The sequence below is a fragment of the Marmota flaviventris genome, chromosome 7 (genome assembly GCF_047511675.1).
Source record: "Marmota flaviventris isolate mMarFla1 chromosome 7, mMarFla1.hap1, whole genome shotgun sequence".
NCBI classification, from domain to species: Eukaryota; Metazoa; Chordata; class Mammalia; order Rodentia; family Sciuridae; genus Marmota; species Marmota flaviventris.
In genome coordinates, this window is record NC_092504.1 from 11,245,972 (window position 1) to 11,259,819 (window position 13,848).

Consider the following 13,848-nt stretch of genomic DNA (forward strand, 5'->3'; position numbering starts at 1 on the left):
TAGCCCCCCCAGGAGTTAAGATGGTTTTCCCGAGGCCCCACCGTCCCCCTCGCTGCTTCCCTCTGCTTCACTCTCACGTGAAGGCAGTGTCCCTACAGCCAGGGTACCCCAAGCTAAGCCTCACACCCCCAGGACAGAGTCTGAAGGTGCTAACTGGGATCAGGTGTCCATCCCATGGTATAGTCACCTACAGCCAGAGGCAGGGTCACAGAAGAGAGTGCCAGCTGGGCAGATGCACCAGAAGCGTCAGCTCACGGTTTTTCCTTCCTACCTGTTCAGAGGACTGAGTTAGGACTACCATGGCCACTATCCTGGGGGCAGCAGGGGAGCCCCCAACCACAGGTCAGGTAAGACGAGCCTGAGCTTCTGATGCCTTTGCAGAGCAGAGATAAAGGTCCAAGAGTTATACCTTCTTTTTGCTGCTGCCCTTTCCACTGTCACGGAAGAAGGAATACATTGTCCATTCCACAGGAGCAGTACCACACTAAGCATACCTGCGTGTTGTTTCAGCTAACGCTTAAACTGCTCTTCCAGCTCCATTCATTAGAGGGAAAATGGAAGGGGATGCCAGAGGCTTGGCCGCGGTCACTCAGCACCATCTGATTCCACAGGAGAGCGCCAGGCCAGCTGCTGGCCTCACTTTTTCCTCCTGCAATTCTTCGTTTCTCCAGCACTCCATGTGCTCACTCGCTGCTGCGCCCTGTCTTCTTCTCATAATTATTCTCCAACCTATTGCCAAACATCTGTTGATATCCAGGCTCATTGCTCTGCTCCTTGTAAGTGTCCACCTGAGTCCTGAACCTGCCAGGGCCTCACTTTCCCGAGCCACCCTGACTGCCTCACTGTCATGTCCTTTCAAAACATACTACACTGACTGACTGACTGTGGGGTGAAAACCCACACATAAAGAGCTTACAGGTGTTTGCTCTGTTTGTTTTTTAAGAACATAGAGGCATTTTTTTTGTTATTTTTGGTCTCTACATAATATTTTGAAATATTAAATTGTTCATTCAGATAATTCTAGGACACACCATTGTTCCCTCATGCTCTGCATTTCAATGAGGATACATCCAGACAGTGCAGACATCAACTCTTCCATGAAACCTGCCCAAATCTTTACCCCCTACCCTGGCATCCAACCAAGCAGGATTTTCCACTTCCTTCTGTATGCTCCTATAGCCCATGCCCATGGCTGCAGTCACTTTATTGAGATTGCTTGTTTACCTGCCTGCCTACCAATGTAGTCTGAACTGACCTCTCCTATTGGATTTTTCGTCCTGAGGCAGACATAAGGCCTATAATAGAGTATGTGCTAAACAAATGGGTTCTTTCTTTCTTTCTTTTTTAATAACGTAACTGATGGTTTTCAAAGAGGAAGAAGAGCTGTGCTGTTAAATGTTCCACTTACACTGTCTCATAGATTGTCTGAAAACTTAACTCTGAAAAGGTGAGGGTCTGATAGAGACAGTTTGTACTTTGTTCAATAATGAATGCACAATAATTGGCAAACCCTAAAATTCAGTATAGATATGCAAGTGGGATGTTAGGATGGTGGGGGGGGAGGTATCTGAAAGAGGCTTTCTAGAGATAATCTTTGTGTCTTTTAAGAATGAAGCCATAGGGAGAAAGGGACAAGACCCTTTGATCCTCACTGAAATTAGGAGTCCCCCAGCCTCCCTTTCCCAGTGAGGCTTGACAGGCCTTGCCTGGGGCAGGTAGCTCAGGCCATTGGAGATTATAGGTTCAGAGAAAATACAGTGGAAAGAACTGGAACTGGATGGAGGAGGGACTTTCTGGTCAGATTCTTTTACCCAGAGGGACAGACTCTCATTTCTGGGGGAAAAGTCAGGTCCCCACTCAGGCAGGCCCTGGGAGGGGAGGAGAGAGAAGGAACATTTTTCCTCTGTTCTCAGTCAGACATGCAGGCCTGGGAATGGAATCTGGGGAAGGCCCTCATAGCCACCAGGTGGCCAGGGAGGATCAGAGCATACCTAGCCTTCTGAAGTTTGATCAAGCTCAGGGACAACGGCTGTCACCACAGCCGCCAGGGCTCACATCTCTGAAGGAGACCATATTCTCAGTAGAATTAAATGATAACTCCTCGTATCATTTCTTTCTTTCTTACCTTTTCCCTCCTAGCAAATTCCAGCAGCCCTCGAGGTCCTCCAGGGCTTTCAGTGAAAAGCACGTTGCCTCCCCGAGCACACACAGCCCGGCCCACAGCCCCGACTATGCCCTCGGCCAGGTGAGAGGCCCCTATGCCAGGTTCAGCTTCCAGTCCTGCCCGTCAGGTTTTAAGAGCCACCTATAGACTTGATGGACAGTCCTGCCTCTGCTTCATGTTCTTTCAAAACATACTATTGATTAAGCATAGCCAACCACTACTAAGGACTAAATAATTCATCTACTCACGATGGACTCAGGATTTGTTCTTGCTTTTATTAAAGGTTTTAGTGCGTCCTTTTGTAGAAGTCTCTTTTCAACGAACAATTTGCCACACCACAACGGCTGAAGGGCCGAATCCCAGCTGGAATGAAGAACTCCAACTTCCCTTTAGGTAAGCATATGTTCCTCTTTAAAGAACTGTTGGATATTTTGAAAAAATGCAAAGGAAACAGAGACCCAGCAAGAAAAGACTAAGGCAAAAAGTTTGTAGCTGGTAAGCTCCAGATGCCAAGTGCCACGGTTTTCCTCTGGGGCCCACGGCTGACTGCGTTCAAGAATAAAAGTGGAAAGATGTCCGAGTTGGGAAACCTGGGTCAATGTTGAGACACTCTACTTCTGTCCAGGTTCTGGCTTCTTACAGCTCAAATTTTCTCATCCCCTCACACCACCAGCCCTAACCTGCTTTTCCTTTCTTCCTCATGTCCTCTCCTAAGTGAATCTGAAACTCGCTAGTTCCCATAAATGACACTTTCTCCCTCACCAAAACCACACAAGCATTCCAGAACTTTGGTCAAAGAATTTTAGATATTTAAAAGATTATTATTTTAGCACTTGAAATGATCATCTAATCCAACCCTTTGCTTTTATGGAGAAGAAACTAAAAGCCACAGAGCGGAGGTGACTTACTTAAAACCACATGGTAGATTAGAGGCAGAGCAGGGATTACAACTAGTTAAGCCAGGACAGGGGGAAGATACCACTATGACACAGGGAGTAAGCAAAAGGAACAAGAAGGATTAAAGGCAATTGCTTAGCAAAACACCTGTTTTGCTCCAGCCACGCCATGTTCCAGGGAGTGGGCAGCGGGACCATTCAACAGCCACAGACAACAGGAGGCTTACACTCCAGTGGTCTCCCTGGAGATGCACCCTCCCAAGATGCTTAGGAAGCCCACAACCGACTCCAGAACCTCTGGAGGCCTTGTAGCTGGACACTGAGCCACCACAGTCCTGCCAAGATGACTCCTTGAGGGAGGGGGAATGGGAACAGAAAAGATAATAGAATGAATGGGACATAACTTTCCAACATTCATACATGAATACACGACCAGTGTAACTCCACATCATGTATGACCACAATAATAGGATCCTAATCAGAATAAGTTATAGCCCTACAGTATGTCAAAATACACATATACTGTCATGTATATCTAAAAATAACAAAGAAATAAATTTAAAAAAAAAAACAAACAGAATAACTCCTTGCAAAGCTTATAGCCTCACTAGGAAGAGCCAGCAGAGGGTTTGGATGGGCACAGAGCCTCCAGTCGAGGGCTCTCTGCATTGGAGTGTAGGTATGACATGGCACCATCCCTGACCGAACTAAATCCTTGAAATGACAGCACGGCTTCTAATCCCCACACCTGTGCTCCCACTTGTGTGTTGTTCAAATGTTGACATTTGAGTGCTTATAATTTCTATGCTGCCTACTTTCATAGTCCCTGTTGACATGTTATTTTGCAGGGCCCCTAATGGGGATTATAGCACAGCGAGTTTACAGTCAGTGAAAGATGATGTGTTTATTAATATTTTCGATGAAGTACTATACGATGTCTCAGAGGTAAGTTCTCAGTTTTAAGGAAACCATCTTAACTCTGCTCTTGGCAAACCTTCTACCCTCTACATAAGTCCTAAGCACAATTTCCATCTTCCTTGAGTTTGAAATGTTTGAAACTTGACACATACAATTGGGGAAAAAGAGATGGGGAAGAGAACTAGCTTTTTAAATTATCAGCTGAGTATTTGCTTTGCCAGAAATTTTATTAGTGCTCTGCATGCACTGTCTTATTCAATTCTGAAATAACCCTATGAAGTAGATCATGAAATCTCCAGTTCATTGATGAGAAAACTAAAGTTCCCAGAAACTAAATGGCTTTCCTAGGGTCACTTAATAAAGTGTCTGAGCCAGAACTTGATTAAGTCTGTATAACCCAGGTCCACAAACTTTCAGCTAAAATCCTGCTGCTCTCCTGCTGTCATATTAATTAAATGAGTGTCTGGAGTTCTTAAACAATTATTACTTCCCATGTGTCCTTTAGGACGACCGTGAAAGGGGAAGTGGAATCCATACCCGTATTGAGAGACACTGGTTGGGATGCGTGAAGATTCCATTTAGCACTATATATTTCCAAGCAAGGGTAAGTACCTAAAGTCGGGGTTCCATGAGAAAAAGGCATAGCTCGAACCATTTTTTCCTGTGAAAATCTCAACACTGAGAGAATATATCTGCAAACCCCCTGGAAAGAAGAAAATCACTGTATGAAGTCATTGATTTGCCTTCAGACTTGCATGGCTTATTAAACTTCTGTGTTCCTCAGAATTTGCAGTTACTGTAGGACTATTCAAATATGAGAATTTTTTAAACATTTCAACAGAAGTGAAGGTGGGACAAAGTGGAGATTTGTCAAAATGATAAAAATGAAATGGATGGTGCCTAAAAGTAATTTGAAGGAAACAATCAGGACAGTTGAGGACCCATTCAATGAAGTGCGTACATTAATAGTTTTGCGAGTGCACATTATTTAAAACATGAAAATCCATGAGCACAGGTATGCTCCACAAAGGCTCCCTTCTTCAGAGTTAGTCATTTTGCTTAGGGCATCCATTAGGTTGGCAACTCCTGAATGACTTAGTAGCTGTAATTTGGGACAGTTAAAGATTCTGAAATTTCTTTGACATCCCAGTATTAAATCCACAGCAACAGGAGCCCATGAGCCACTGCAATGACCACACAGAACAAATGCTGCCTAGGCCACAGACTCGAGCAAGACCAAGACCCAAACTCTAGTCTGAGAGGCTTGGATTGGTTGCAGTCTCAAGCATCAACTGGATTGCAGTTGTCTCTGGGAAAAAGGAGCAGTCTATAGCTCATGTTGCAGTGGTATGCTGGCCCAAAGAATTTAGGGCAAAGGGGAAGGAGAGAAGGGGAGGAGGCATGAGGGTAGAAAAGATGGTGAAATGAGATGGACATCATTACTCTAAGTATATGTATGAAGACACAAATTAAATGACTCTAATTTGTGTACAACCAGAGAAATGAAAAATTGTGCTCCACATGTATACTATGAATTGATATGCAATCTGCTGTCATGTATAACAAATTAGAACAAATGAATGAATGAATTTTTAAAAAGAATAAATTATAACTATTTTTAAGGAAATTATTAATAAAATGATCTTTTACCTAAAAAAAAAAAGAATTTACATTTTCCTCTTGGAATAGATTTTAAATTAAAAAAGAAAAAAAAGAAAGAGCACATCATTTTTACAAATCAAACTATCCATAACATTTGGCTTTGCTGAATTTCATATTTGGAAGATATGCAGAAGTAGTTACTCAAAACTCTCCTTGGCCTTCCTTGGTGATGTTGAGGTTCTGCTGTGCCCCTGGAGCTCACTGACAAGACCTTCAATACCCTGAAGCAGTCTGTTCTCTTTCCCATGCTCTGCCATGGAGATTTCCCTTGCACTGTGCCATAATCCATATCCTTCCCTGGCCTTCCCGTCTTTAGGTCCTGGTTCTTTTCTCTGGAGCTACAAGTCGAATCCTGATTCGGTAACTATCCTGGGTGCACAATGCATACCATTGTTTATATGTAATCTTGATTAAGCCTTACCACACCTCTGGCATCACTAGTCCCATTTCGAAGATGAAGAAATGAAGCAGTTCAGTAACTTACTCAAATCACAAAGCCTACAGCACAGTTGGTATCCACCTTTTAATGACTTCCAAAGTGCTAGGAATGGTAGAGGAGAAAGAACTAGTCAATGTTTTGGTTTATATGCTTCATTATATCTTTGGAGATTTATTTCATTACATTTGTCTTTTAAAATCTTTTGTCTGACTCCAAATTCCATGCTTAAGTGTGGCAGAGGTTGCTATGGCATCTAGTGTACAGAGGCCCAAGATGCTGCCAAACACCTGAATGCACCGGACAGCCCTCCAGAACAGTGACCTGGCCCCCAGTGTCAACAGCACCCAGGTTGAAAAACCCTGTCTTAAATCCTTATCTTTGAAATTTTCTTTTTTTAAATTTATTTTTTTAGTTTATAGGTGGACACAATATCTTTATTTTATTTTTATGTGGTGCTGAGGATCTAACCCAGTGCCTCACACATACTAGGTGAGTGCTCTACCTCTGAGCCATAACCCCAGTCCCCACTTTGAATATTTTAAGATAGTACTCATTCCTTCCTGCATCATCTACCTGTTGTACAGAAAAAATGTGCTATTATTTCATCTGTACTTTTTATGTGATTGCTTACCTGTCCACCCCCTACTCTATCATCTGATCAGATATAGACTTTGGTGAGCTCTGTTAGTATAAGGAGAATAATAAATAAGAGCCTATTCAATTCAACCCAAAAAGTTCTATTCAGGTTGTTCAAATTTTAAGTTCTTCATTTCTCCTAAGATATAAATGTCACTAAAGACTGAAAGAAAAATTGGATTCTCTGCAAACTTAATAATTCTGTAGCATTAGTCTTCAATAAATTCGTTGCTGCTTTGACTTTACGAGAGTGAGAAAGTCCTGGCTTTTGAAACACTACATAAGTTAGTTCTTGATAAGTGGCTGATCAATCATTCAGCCCACATTTATTGGGCACCTAATGTGTATACAGAACACTTCCACATGTCAGAGAAAGATGATTAAAAAAAGAGGGGAAATATTGCAGGGAGTAATTATCTAGAAGAATATGACAGATGTGCACACAACTATAAAATCCAGCAGAAAACCATAATATAACATGAAATAAACTATACATAAAGGTGGTAGAGATAACAAAGTATTCATGAAAGAGACAGCACTTCATCTAAACAAGGCTAGAAAGATGTGATGGGCTTCCAATGCCAGTCTAAGTGATTTTTATTTAATAATGAGTTGAGATTTGCCTTTGAAGTTCTGTTGGAAAATTGCCAGAATGCTTACCAAGTCATATTTTCTTCACAGATCGATGGAACATTTAAAATAGATATTCCCCCAGTTCTCCTGGGCTACAGTAAGGAGAGAAACATGATTCTTGAGAGAGGCTTTGATTCTGTCCGAAGCTTAAGTGAAGGTTCCTACATCACCCTGTTCATCACCATCGAGCCTCAGCTGGTTCCTGGAGAGTCAGTTCGAGAAAAGGTAACTCTGCTGAGGGTCTAGAACCGACATCCCCTGCCAGTGAAGCAGGAGAGGAGATTACCAGGTGGAGCTTTATAAACTCTTCACCATACAAACAGATTCTCCTACTGCAATCTCTGTTTATTATTCTTTCAGTTTGAACAGAATGACAGTAAAAGAACAGATGTGTGGGTTTGCACTTCCACTGAGCCAATAATTAGGTCAGTCAGCAGTCTAAACTTTTAGGCAGAGCAAGACAAATGTAAACATGTTCTGCTTTTAGAAGAATTTTTCTCAATGTGAAGAAAATGAAATGTGACAAATGAGAACATCAGATTGCTCTTTCATTTGACATTTGCTGGCAAGCATGCTGAAATAGATTTCCATGTCTGACCTCACATCCCTGGCTGTGCTATCGAGTAGATTCATAGGCTCATAAGGCCAGATGACCTTCAAGGGTCATTACAATTCATTTCATGAAATAAACAAACATCTGCACAAGTACAGTTTTAGATAGCTCTAGAAAAAAGAATTTCTAGAACATCCATTTGTTAACAACTATTCCCAAACTTCATCATGAGGAAATAGCTTTCCTAATGTAAATGCTTACACAGCATTTACACACACTACCCTCGTTGGATTTGGGAGAAGATATTGATTGTGACCTCTTATGCATATGCAAACTAATCCAGTAGTAATAACCACCACCAATGTTTGAAGTCCCTTACTCTATCCTCAGCACTGTCAGAGGCTGGAGACGTGTTCTCTTCTTTCACACTTACAGATATCTTGGGCATGGGTCTCCAACTTAGAGGTGAGAAAAGGCAGACTGTTTTTCTGCAGGGGCACACAGGTAGCACATGGCAGAGGTGAGACTTAAATGTCTGTCTAGCTCCACCTTGTATTCATTCAACCCACAGTACTGAGCATCCCCAGAGCTCTAGGCATGTGATAGAGCAGTCAGACAAGCAGGTGGAGACTCCGCCCACATTACATCCAGCATGCCACATGTTGTCCACCTCCAACCTCTGAGTGCTGGGGAACTGCATATTTTGCTGACTCCAGTTTCCCATTGTAATTAAGATTCAGATGGAGATGGAAAAAAAAAAGTGAGCACACTTCTGTTTCTTTTCCTGTATTACAATTTGGTTCACAGAGAAAAATACTTTTTATATTTCCATTTACTTCTAGGACATGAGGATTATTGGAAATACAAATGTACTGAAATTCAGATTAATTTTACATTCTAAGCTTTATCACTAATGCTCAGGTTCTCAAGAAAACATTAAAATACATGCATTTCAAAAATATTTTCAGAAAGGGAAATATATATTCTGAATGTTTGTCTTCATGTATAAACTCAAGAGAAGGATGACGAGTATATTTGCATGGAAGAATGCTCCCAGACAAAAGATGAGTTTGGTATTTCTATGAATTCTTAACAAAAGGAAAGGCAGTCGGACTGTTGGGAGCCAGACTGGAGATGAGCTTCCATAAAGCTACAGTAGTCTGAGACTGGCAGAAATGATGAAAACCTGGGACTGCTCTGTGCTAAGGTTCCTTCTCCAGCCCTTGCCTCCTGCTACAGGACCCTGCCAAGGTTTCCAGGGCTCAGAACAGGTCCTCAAGTTCTGCAGCCTTTCTTCCCTAATGCTGCCTTTAGTGGCATTTCACTGCCCCATTGTGGCTATATGAAGCATTTCTCTTAGATTTCTAAAAAGAGGGCTTATCCTTGGTTGCAGTTTAATAAGGCAGGCATATTGATTGACAGGGCCCTGGTATCCTTAATACCCAGTGACAGAAAACACCACCCCATAGTTCACCTGCAGACTCTTCAGGAGAGAGAAGTTCTCACCTGAAACAATTGGGAACACAACCTTGAGTTGTTCCGCCACTAACAGCAACTTCCAGGATTAGCAGATTAGAGTCCCACTATCCACATGGGCAAGTGTCAGACTCCCATATGGAGTCATTCCATATGATTTTTTAAAGGCATTTACGAATGTAAAAGTTTAAAGAATCAGCTCCTGAAACACTTATTTTAAGATTCCTTACTTTATATTGTCTTGGTTAAAAATTAGTTTTTTAAAAATATTTCTATTAATAAAGTTTTCCTCTCATTTCTTTTTTCTTCTTTCTTCCTTATGATAGCTGAGCATGCTTAAGAAGGTACCAAGTGTTTTTTTTCTACAGTTCATCAGTTGATAGTTACTAGGTTTAATTAACTGCTATCTCCACCATCCTGGGGGATAGGTGCTGGATTCTGATGCCTATGTGATCCTTTGGCAGTGAATATAGATGTCTGCAGGTCCATGAAGAATGTCCAGTTTGGGGCTGGGGTAACTAAGCAGTAGAGCATGTGCTTAGTGTATGCAAAACTCTGGGTTCGATCCAGCACTCCTAAAAATGTCCTGGACATTTTTATTTCATCCAAGTGAGTCTTAGTTGGCATTGAATTAAAAGGTCACCAATATGAATGTCGCCTGCACACTGGGAGCATGTGTCCAGTTCCATCAAGTCCATGAGCTGCTTCTTAGAGACAGTGTACCTCTCACAATTGTTTCTGGTCTGTAGGGACTTCCACGTGTGACTGTTAAGAGGCAGGATAAACCCATTTCATTAATTTAGAGATCAAAGAATGGAGCCAGCTAAGACTCCCCCAAATGTCATGTCCTATGAACTTTGAATTTAACAGTTCTGCCTAAATTCATTTCATAACAAACAACCCAAGCCAGGCACAGTGGTGCATAACTGTAATCCCAGTGGCTTAGGAAGCTGGGGCAGGAGGATTGTGGGTCCTAAGCCAGCCTCAGCAATTTACTGAGGCCCTAAGTAACTCAGGGAGACCCTTCCTCCAAATAAAATACAAAAAAAAGACCTGGGGATGTGCTCTGGTTAAGTGCCCCTGGGTTCAATCCCTGGTACAAAAAAAGAAAAAGAAACAATACAACCCAGATTATTTTAGCATTTAGCTCTTTTCCTTGACACTTAAATCACCAACATAGTATACTACTTAAATTCCTGCTTCATGACATAAAATGGCATCCTGGTGGCCTAAATAACTATTAATGCCATTAATACAATATTAGGTGGTTAACATGTGCATGCTGTTGTATGGAGAAATGCATTCAAACACAGGCCCTGCCCACAATTCACTGCTATAGAGTTAAGATACCGAACATCAAGGGAAAGTGGTAGAAAACGTTCCTGATGCACTTTTATCCACCTGAAAAGCCAGTAATCAGTAAGGAGTCAAGATCTGTGTGTTCTTCCTGGACAGTGCAATAGCTGCTTCTCCTAGCTGCTCCCATAGCACCCTGTGCTTGTCCCCATAGAAGCTCTGGGCAAGGAGTTGAGCACCTGGTGGCTTGTCAATGTTCCCCTCCAGGCTAGAAGTTCCTTAAGGGGATTATTTCATACTCACTTATCCAGAATACGGGGACTCTTAAAAGCTCAGTAAACATTTTTCAAGTAATTGGATGAATAAGTAAATAAACGGGTTTAAAGGAACAGGGATAAATTCAGGTGGGTATCTTTTTTTGCACCATTTTTGTTTCATAGTTTTCCATCTTTTTGAAAGTACGATTATTTCTGGCTTCACAGTTCTATCCTAGGAATCTGTGACAGACATTTTACATTTGAGATGTTAGGTTTCTGAGCCTCCCCCTCTTAAAACTAACATTAAAATACACATAAAACTCCATTGCTTGGGCTCATCGATCAGAATTAGTATGCCGTAGTTTGTTTTTTATAGAGTATTTTAATATTCCCAATGGTTTCCACATGGCTGCTTTGCCTGTTTACTACTTTCTTTTAATCCTATAGAATGTATATTTTAAGTGTTTAATAAATCAGTCTAATTAATTATAAATATAATTAAATAAAGCTGCAGGGAAACCAAGATGTGATGGTTTTATAAAGATTCATTGTCAAGCTTCCCAAACCACACTAAATAGTTCATGCTGTCGCGTCCACACATATACCACTTTGTCTCCCATGATCATATGTTAAACCCATGGAGTCTTTCTTTTTGAAGTTTGAGTCTCAGGAAGATGAGAAATTGCTTCAAGCAACAGAGAAGTTTCAAGCTGAATGTGCCTTAAAGTTTCCAAATCGTCAGTGCCTGACAACAGTAATTGATATAAGTGGAAAAACTGTGTTTGTTACCCGGTATCTCAAACCTTTAAATCCTCCTAAGGAGCTCCTTAATGCCTACCCCAGTAATCCACAGGCAACAGCAGTAAGTACTCATTGCCAATTATGATGTTACTAACAATGTTTTAAAATTTTAATATATTGCCACTGTACCATATTTCATAGTGTTTAAAAGATATTTCCTGGGGCTGGGGTTGTGGCTCAGCAGTAAAGCGCTTGCCTAGCACTTATGAGGCCGAGTTCCATCCTGAGCACCACATATAAATAAATAAATAAATAAATTAAGATAGATAAATAAAATAAAGTTTAAAAAATAATATTGTATTATAAAAAAAGATTTCCTATATCAAGATCATTGGTGATGAAAGTAATGATTGAGACTTTTTTATTGCCACGGGGCTTATTTTCTTTAGAAGAGTCTGCAGGTCCCAGGGATGACAATAAATAATCCTTAATTCATTCTTTCAATTAATAATTTGAGTGTTTACTAAGTCCCTGGCATTATATTAGGTGGTGCATATTTAACATATGAGAAGGTAATTTTGCATTTTTCAAAATGTCTTATGTAAACATGTAACTTAGGTTATGACCCAGAAGGCCTCTAGCTTTAGAACTCACGTACTTTCTATTATACTAAAATAACTATTTGGTACTATGCTTACAGCTAGAAGAATTGTTGATTAAAATTAAGCAAAAAAAAATATTTCAACAATTTAAGCATTTTCAGCACTTAGGTCATCACTCCAAAGGACCCACACACTGGATCGTTAAATATACCCGTTCCATTTGCTGACTTCAAAGCACCACGCCCATCACAAACTCATGAACCAGAAGTCATATGTTAAACAGGACATTTACATGAGTAACCCATAATGTTTTTGGAGAATGGGCAGCGTAGGGAGTGACTGCTGCAACAGTCATTCACATAAAGATTTAGAAATAAGATTTTTTTTTGCAGATGTAGATATATTTAAAAAAAAAAAAACAACTTGTGTTCTACATGTCATTTCTTCAAGTAATTTTTATTGGAAACCATAATAAGGACTTCTATTCTGTCTAGCAGAGTAATGTACAGAATATTTCTCCCAGTAGAGAACATTTACAAGTGATAATACATTAAATGTTTCAAATATTTTAAAAATCATGGCTGAAACAGAAGTAAAGTGAAGGGGGCGGGGGAGCGGTAAGAAATACAGAGACAAGAAACAAGAATGCAATATTCTACAAGGGCGAGGGCTTGAAATAGTGTCTGCTGTCCTTCCTGACAACTAGAGCTGAGTTTCAGTGAGCCGCAGGCTGTGGGAGATGGGAGACTTAGAGCAGGATGGAAGCTTAGAGACTCAGGTGGAGATGAGTGAGGGTAAGGGCCTTAATGGATAAAGTGGGAAGTCCCTGCCCTGAGAAGGAATCCAGCTGCCTAGCTTTGCCTCTGGATGAAAGAGAAATAAAGAGTAGTTTTTTTTTTCCCCCTGGGTTCATTCCCAGCATCCCTCCCCGCCAAAAAGAGTCTTTCCGGAGAACTCCTAATCGTTAACCTGTATTTACTCACATGTGGGATTAGAGTTTATATTGTCTGTAGGACCCAAAAAAACTTCAACCAAAAATTTAGTTGAAAGTATTCACTTTTGGTAACAATCCCAGATCCCCATCAAAAGCAAATACAAATCCTTCTAGAAGAAAGTCATTTCATCTCAATGAAGAAATAAGTCACCATAAAGAAGGTTAAGAATTAGCATAAACAGGGCTGGGGTTATGGCTCAGTGGTAGAGCACTTGCCTAGCACATGTGAGATCCTGGGTTCGATCCTCAGCATCACATAAAAATAAATAAAATAAAGGTATTGTATCCAACTATAACTAAATAAATAAATAAATATTTTTAAAAAGACTTAGCATAAACAATAAGACGACAAATCTGGCCACAAAGACTATAGACAGATTTATCAGTACAGGATGTAAAATAAATATTGTTTTTAGTTAGCTTTTTCACTGCTGTGTCTAAAAGACCTAACCAGAACAACTTTAGAGGAGGATAAGTTTGTTTGGGAACTCACAATTTCAGAGGTCTCAATCCACATACATCCGGCTCCATTCCTAGGAGGAATAAAGGTGAGGCAGAACATCATGGCAGAAGAGTGTAGT

General features: G+C 40.7%; 1 protein-coding gene across 5 annotated transcripts in view; it reads left to right on the forward strand.

Moving 5' to 3' along the window:
• Cc2d2a (coiled-coil and C2 domain containing 2A) overlaps positions 1-13,848 on the forward strand; it is a 100,480-nt gene that overhangs the window by 71,508 nt on the left and 15,124 nt on the right. For all 5 annotated transcript variants that reach the window (XM_071614154.1, XM_071614155.1, XM_071614159.1 and 2 more), the window contains 6 exons: positions 2,140-2,245; positions 2,448-2,557; positions 3,909-4,005; positions 4,484-4,582; positions 7,397-7,573; positions 11,589-11,792. In XM_071614154.1, the coding sequence (XP_071470255.1) occupies positions 2,140-2,245; positions 2,448-2,557; positions 3,909-4,005; positions 4,484-4,582; positions 7,397-7,573; positions 11,589-11,792 (793 nt within the window). The remainder of the gene's footprint in view (positions 1-2,139; positions 2,246-2,447; positions 2,558-3,908; positions 4,006-4,483; positions 4,583-7,396; positions 7,574-11,588; positions 11,793-13,848) is intronic.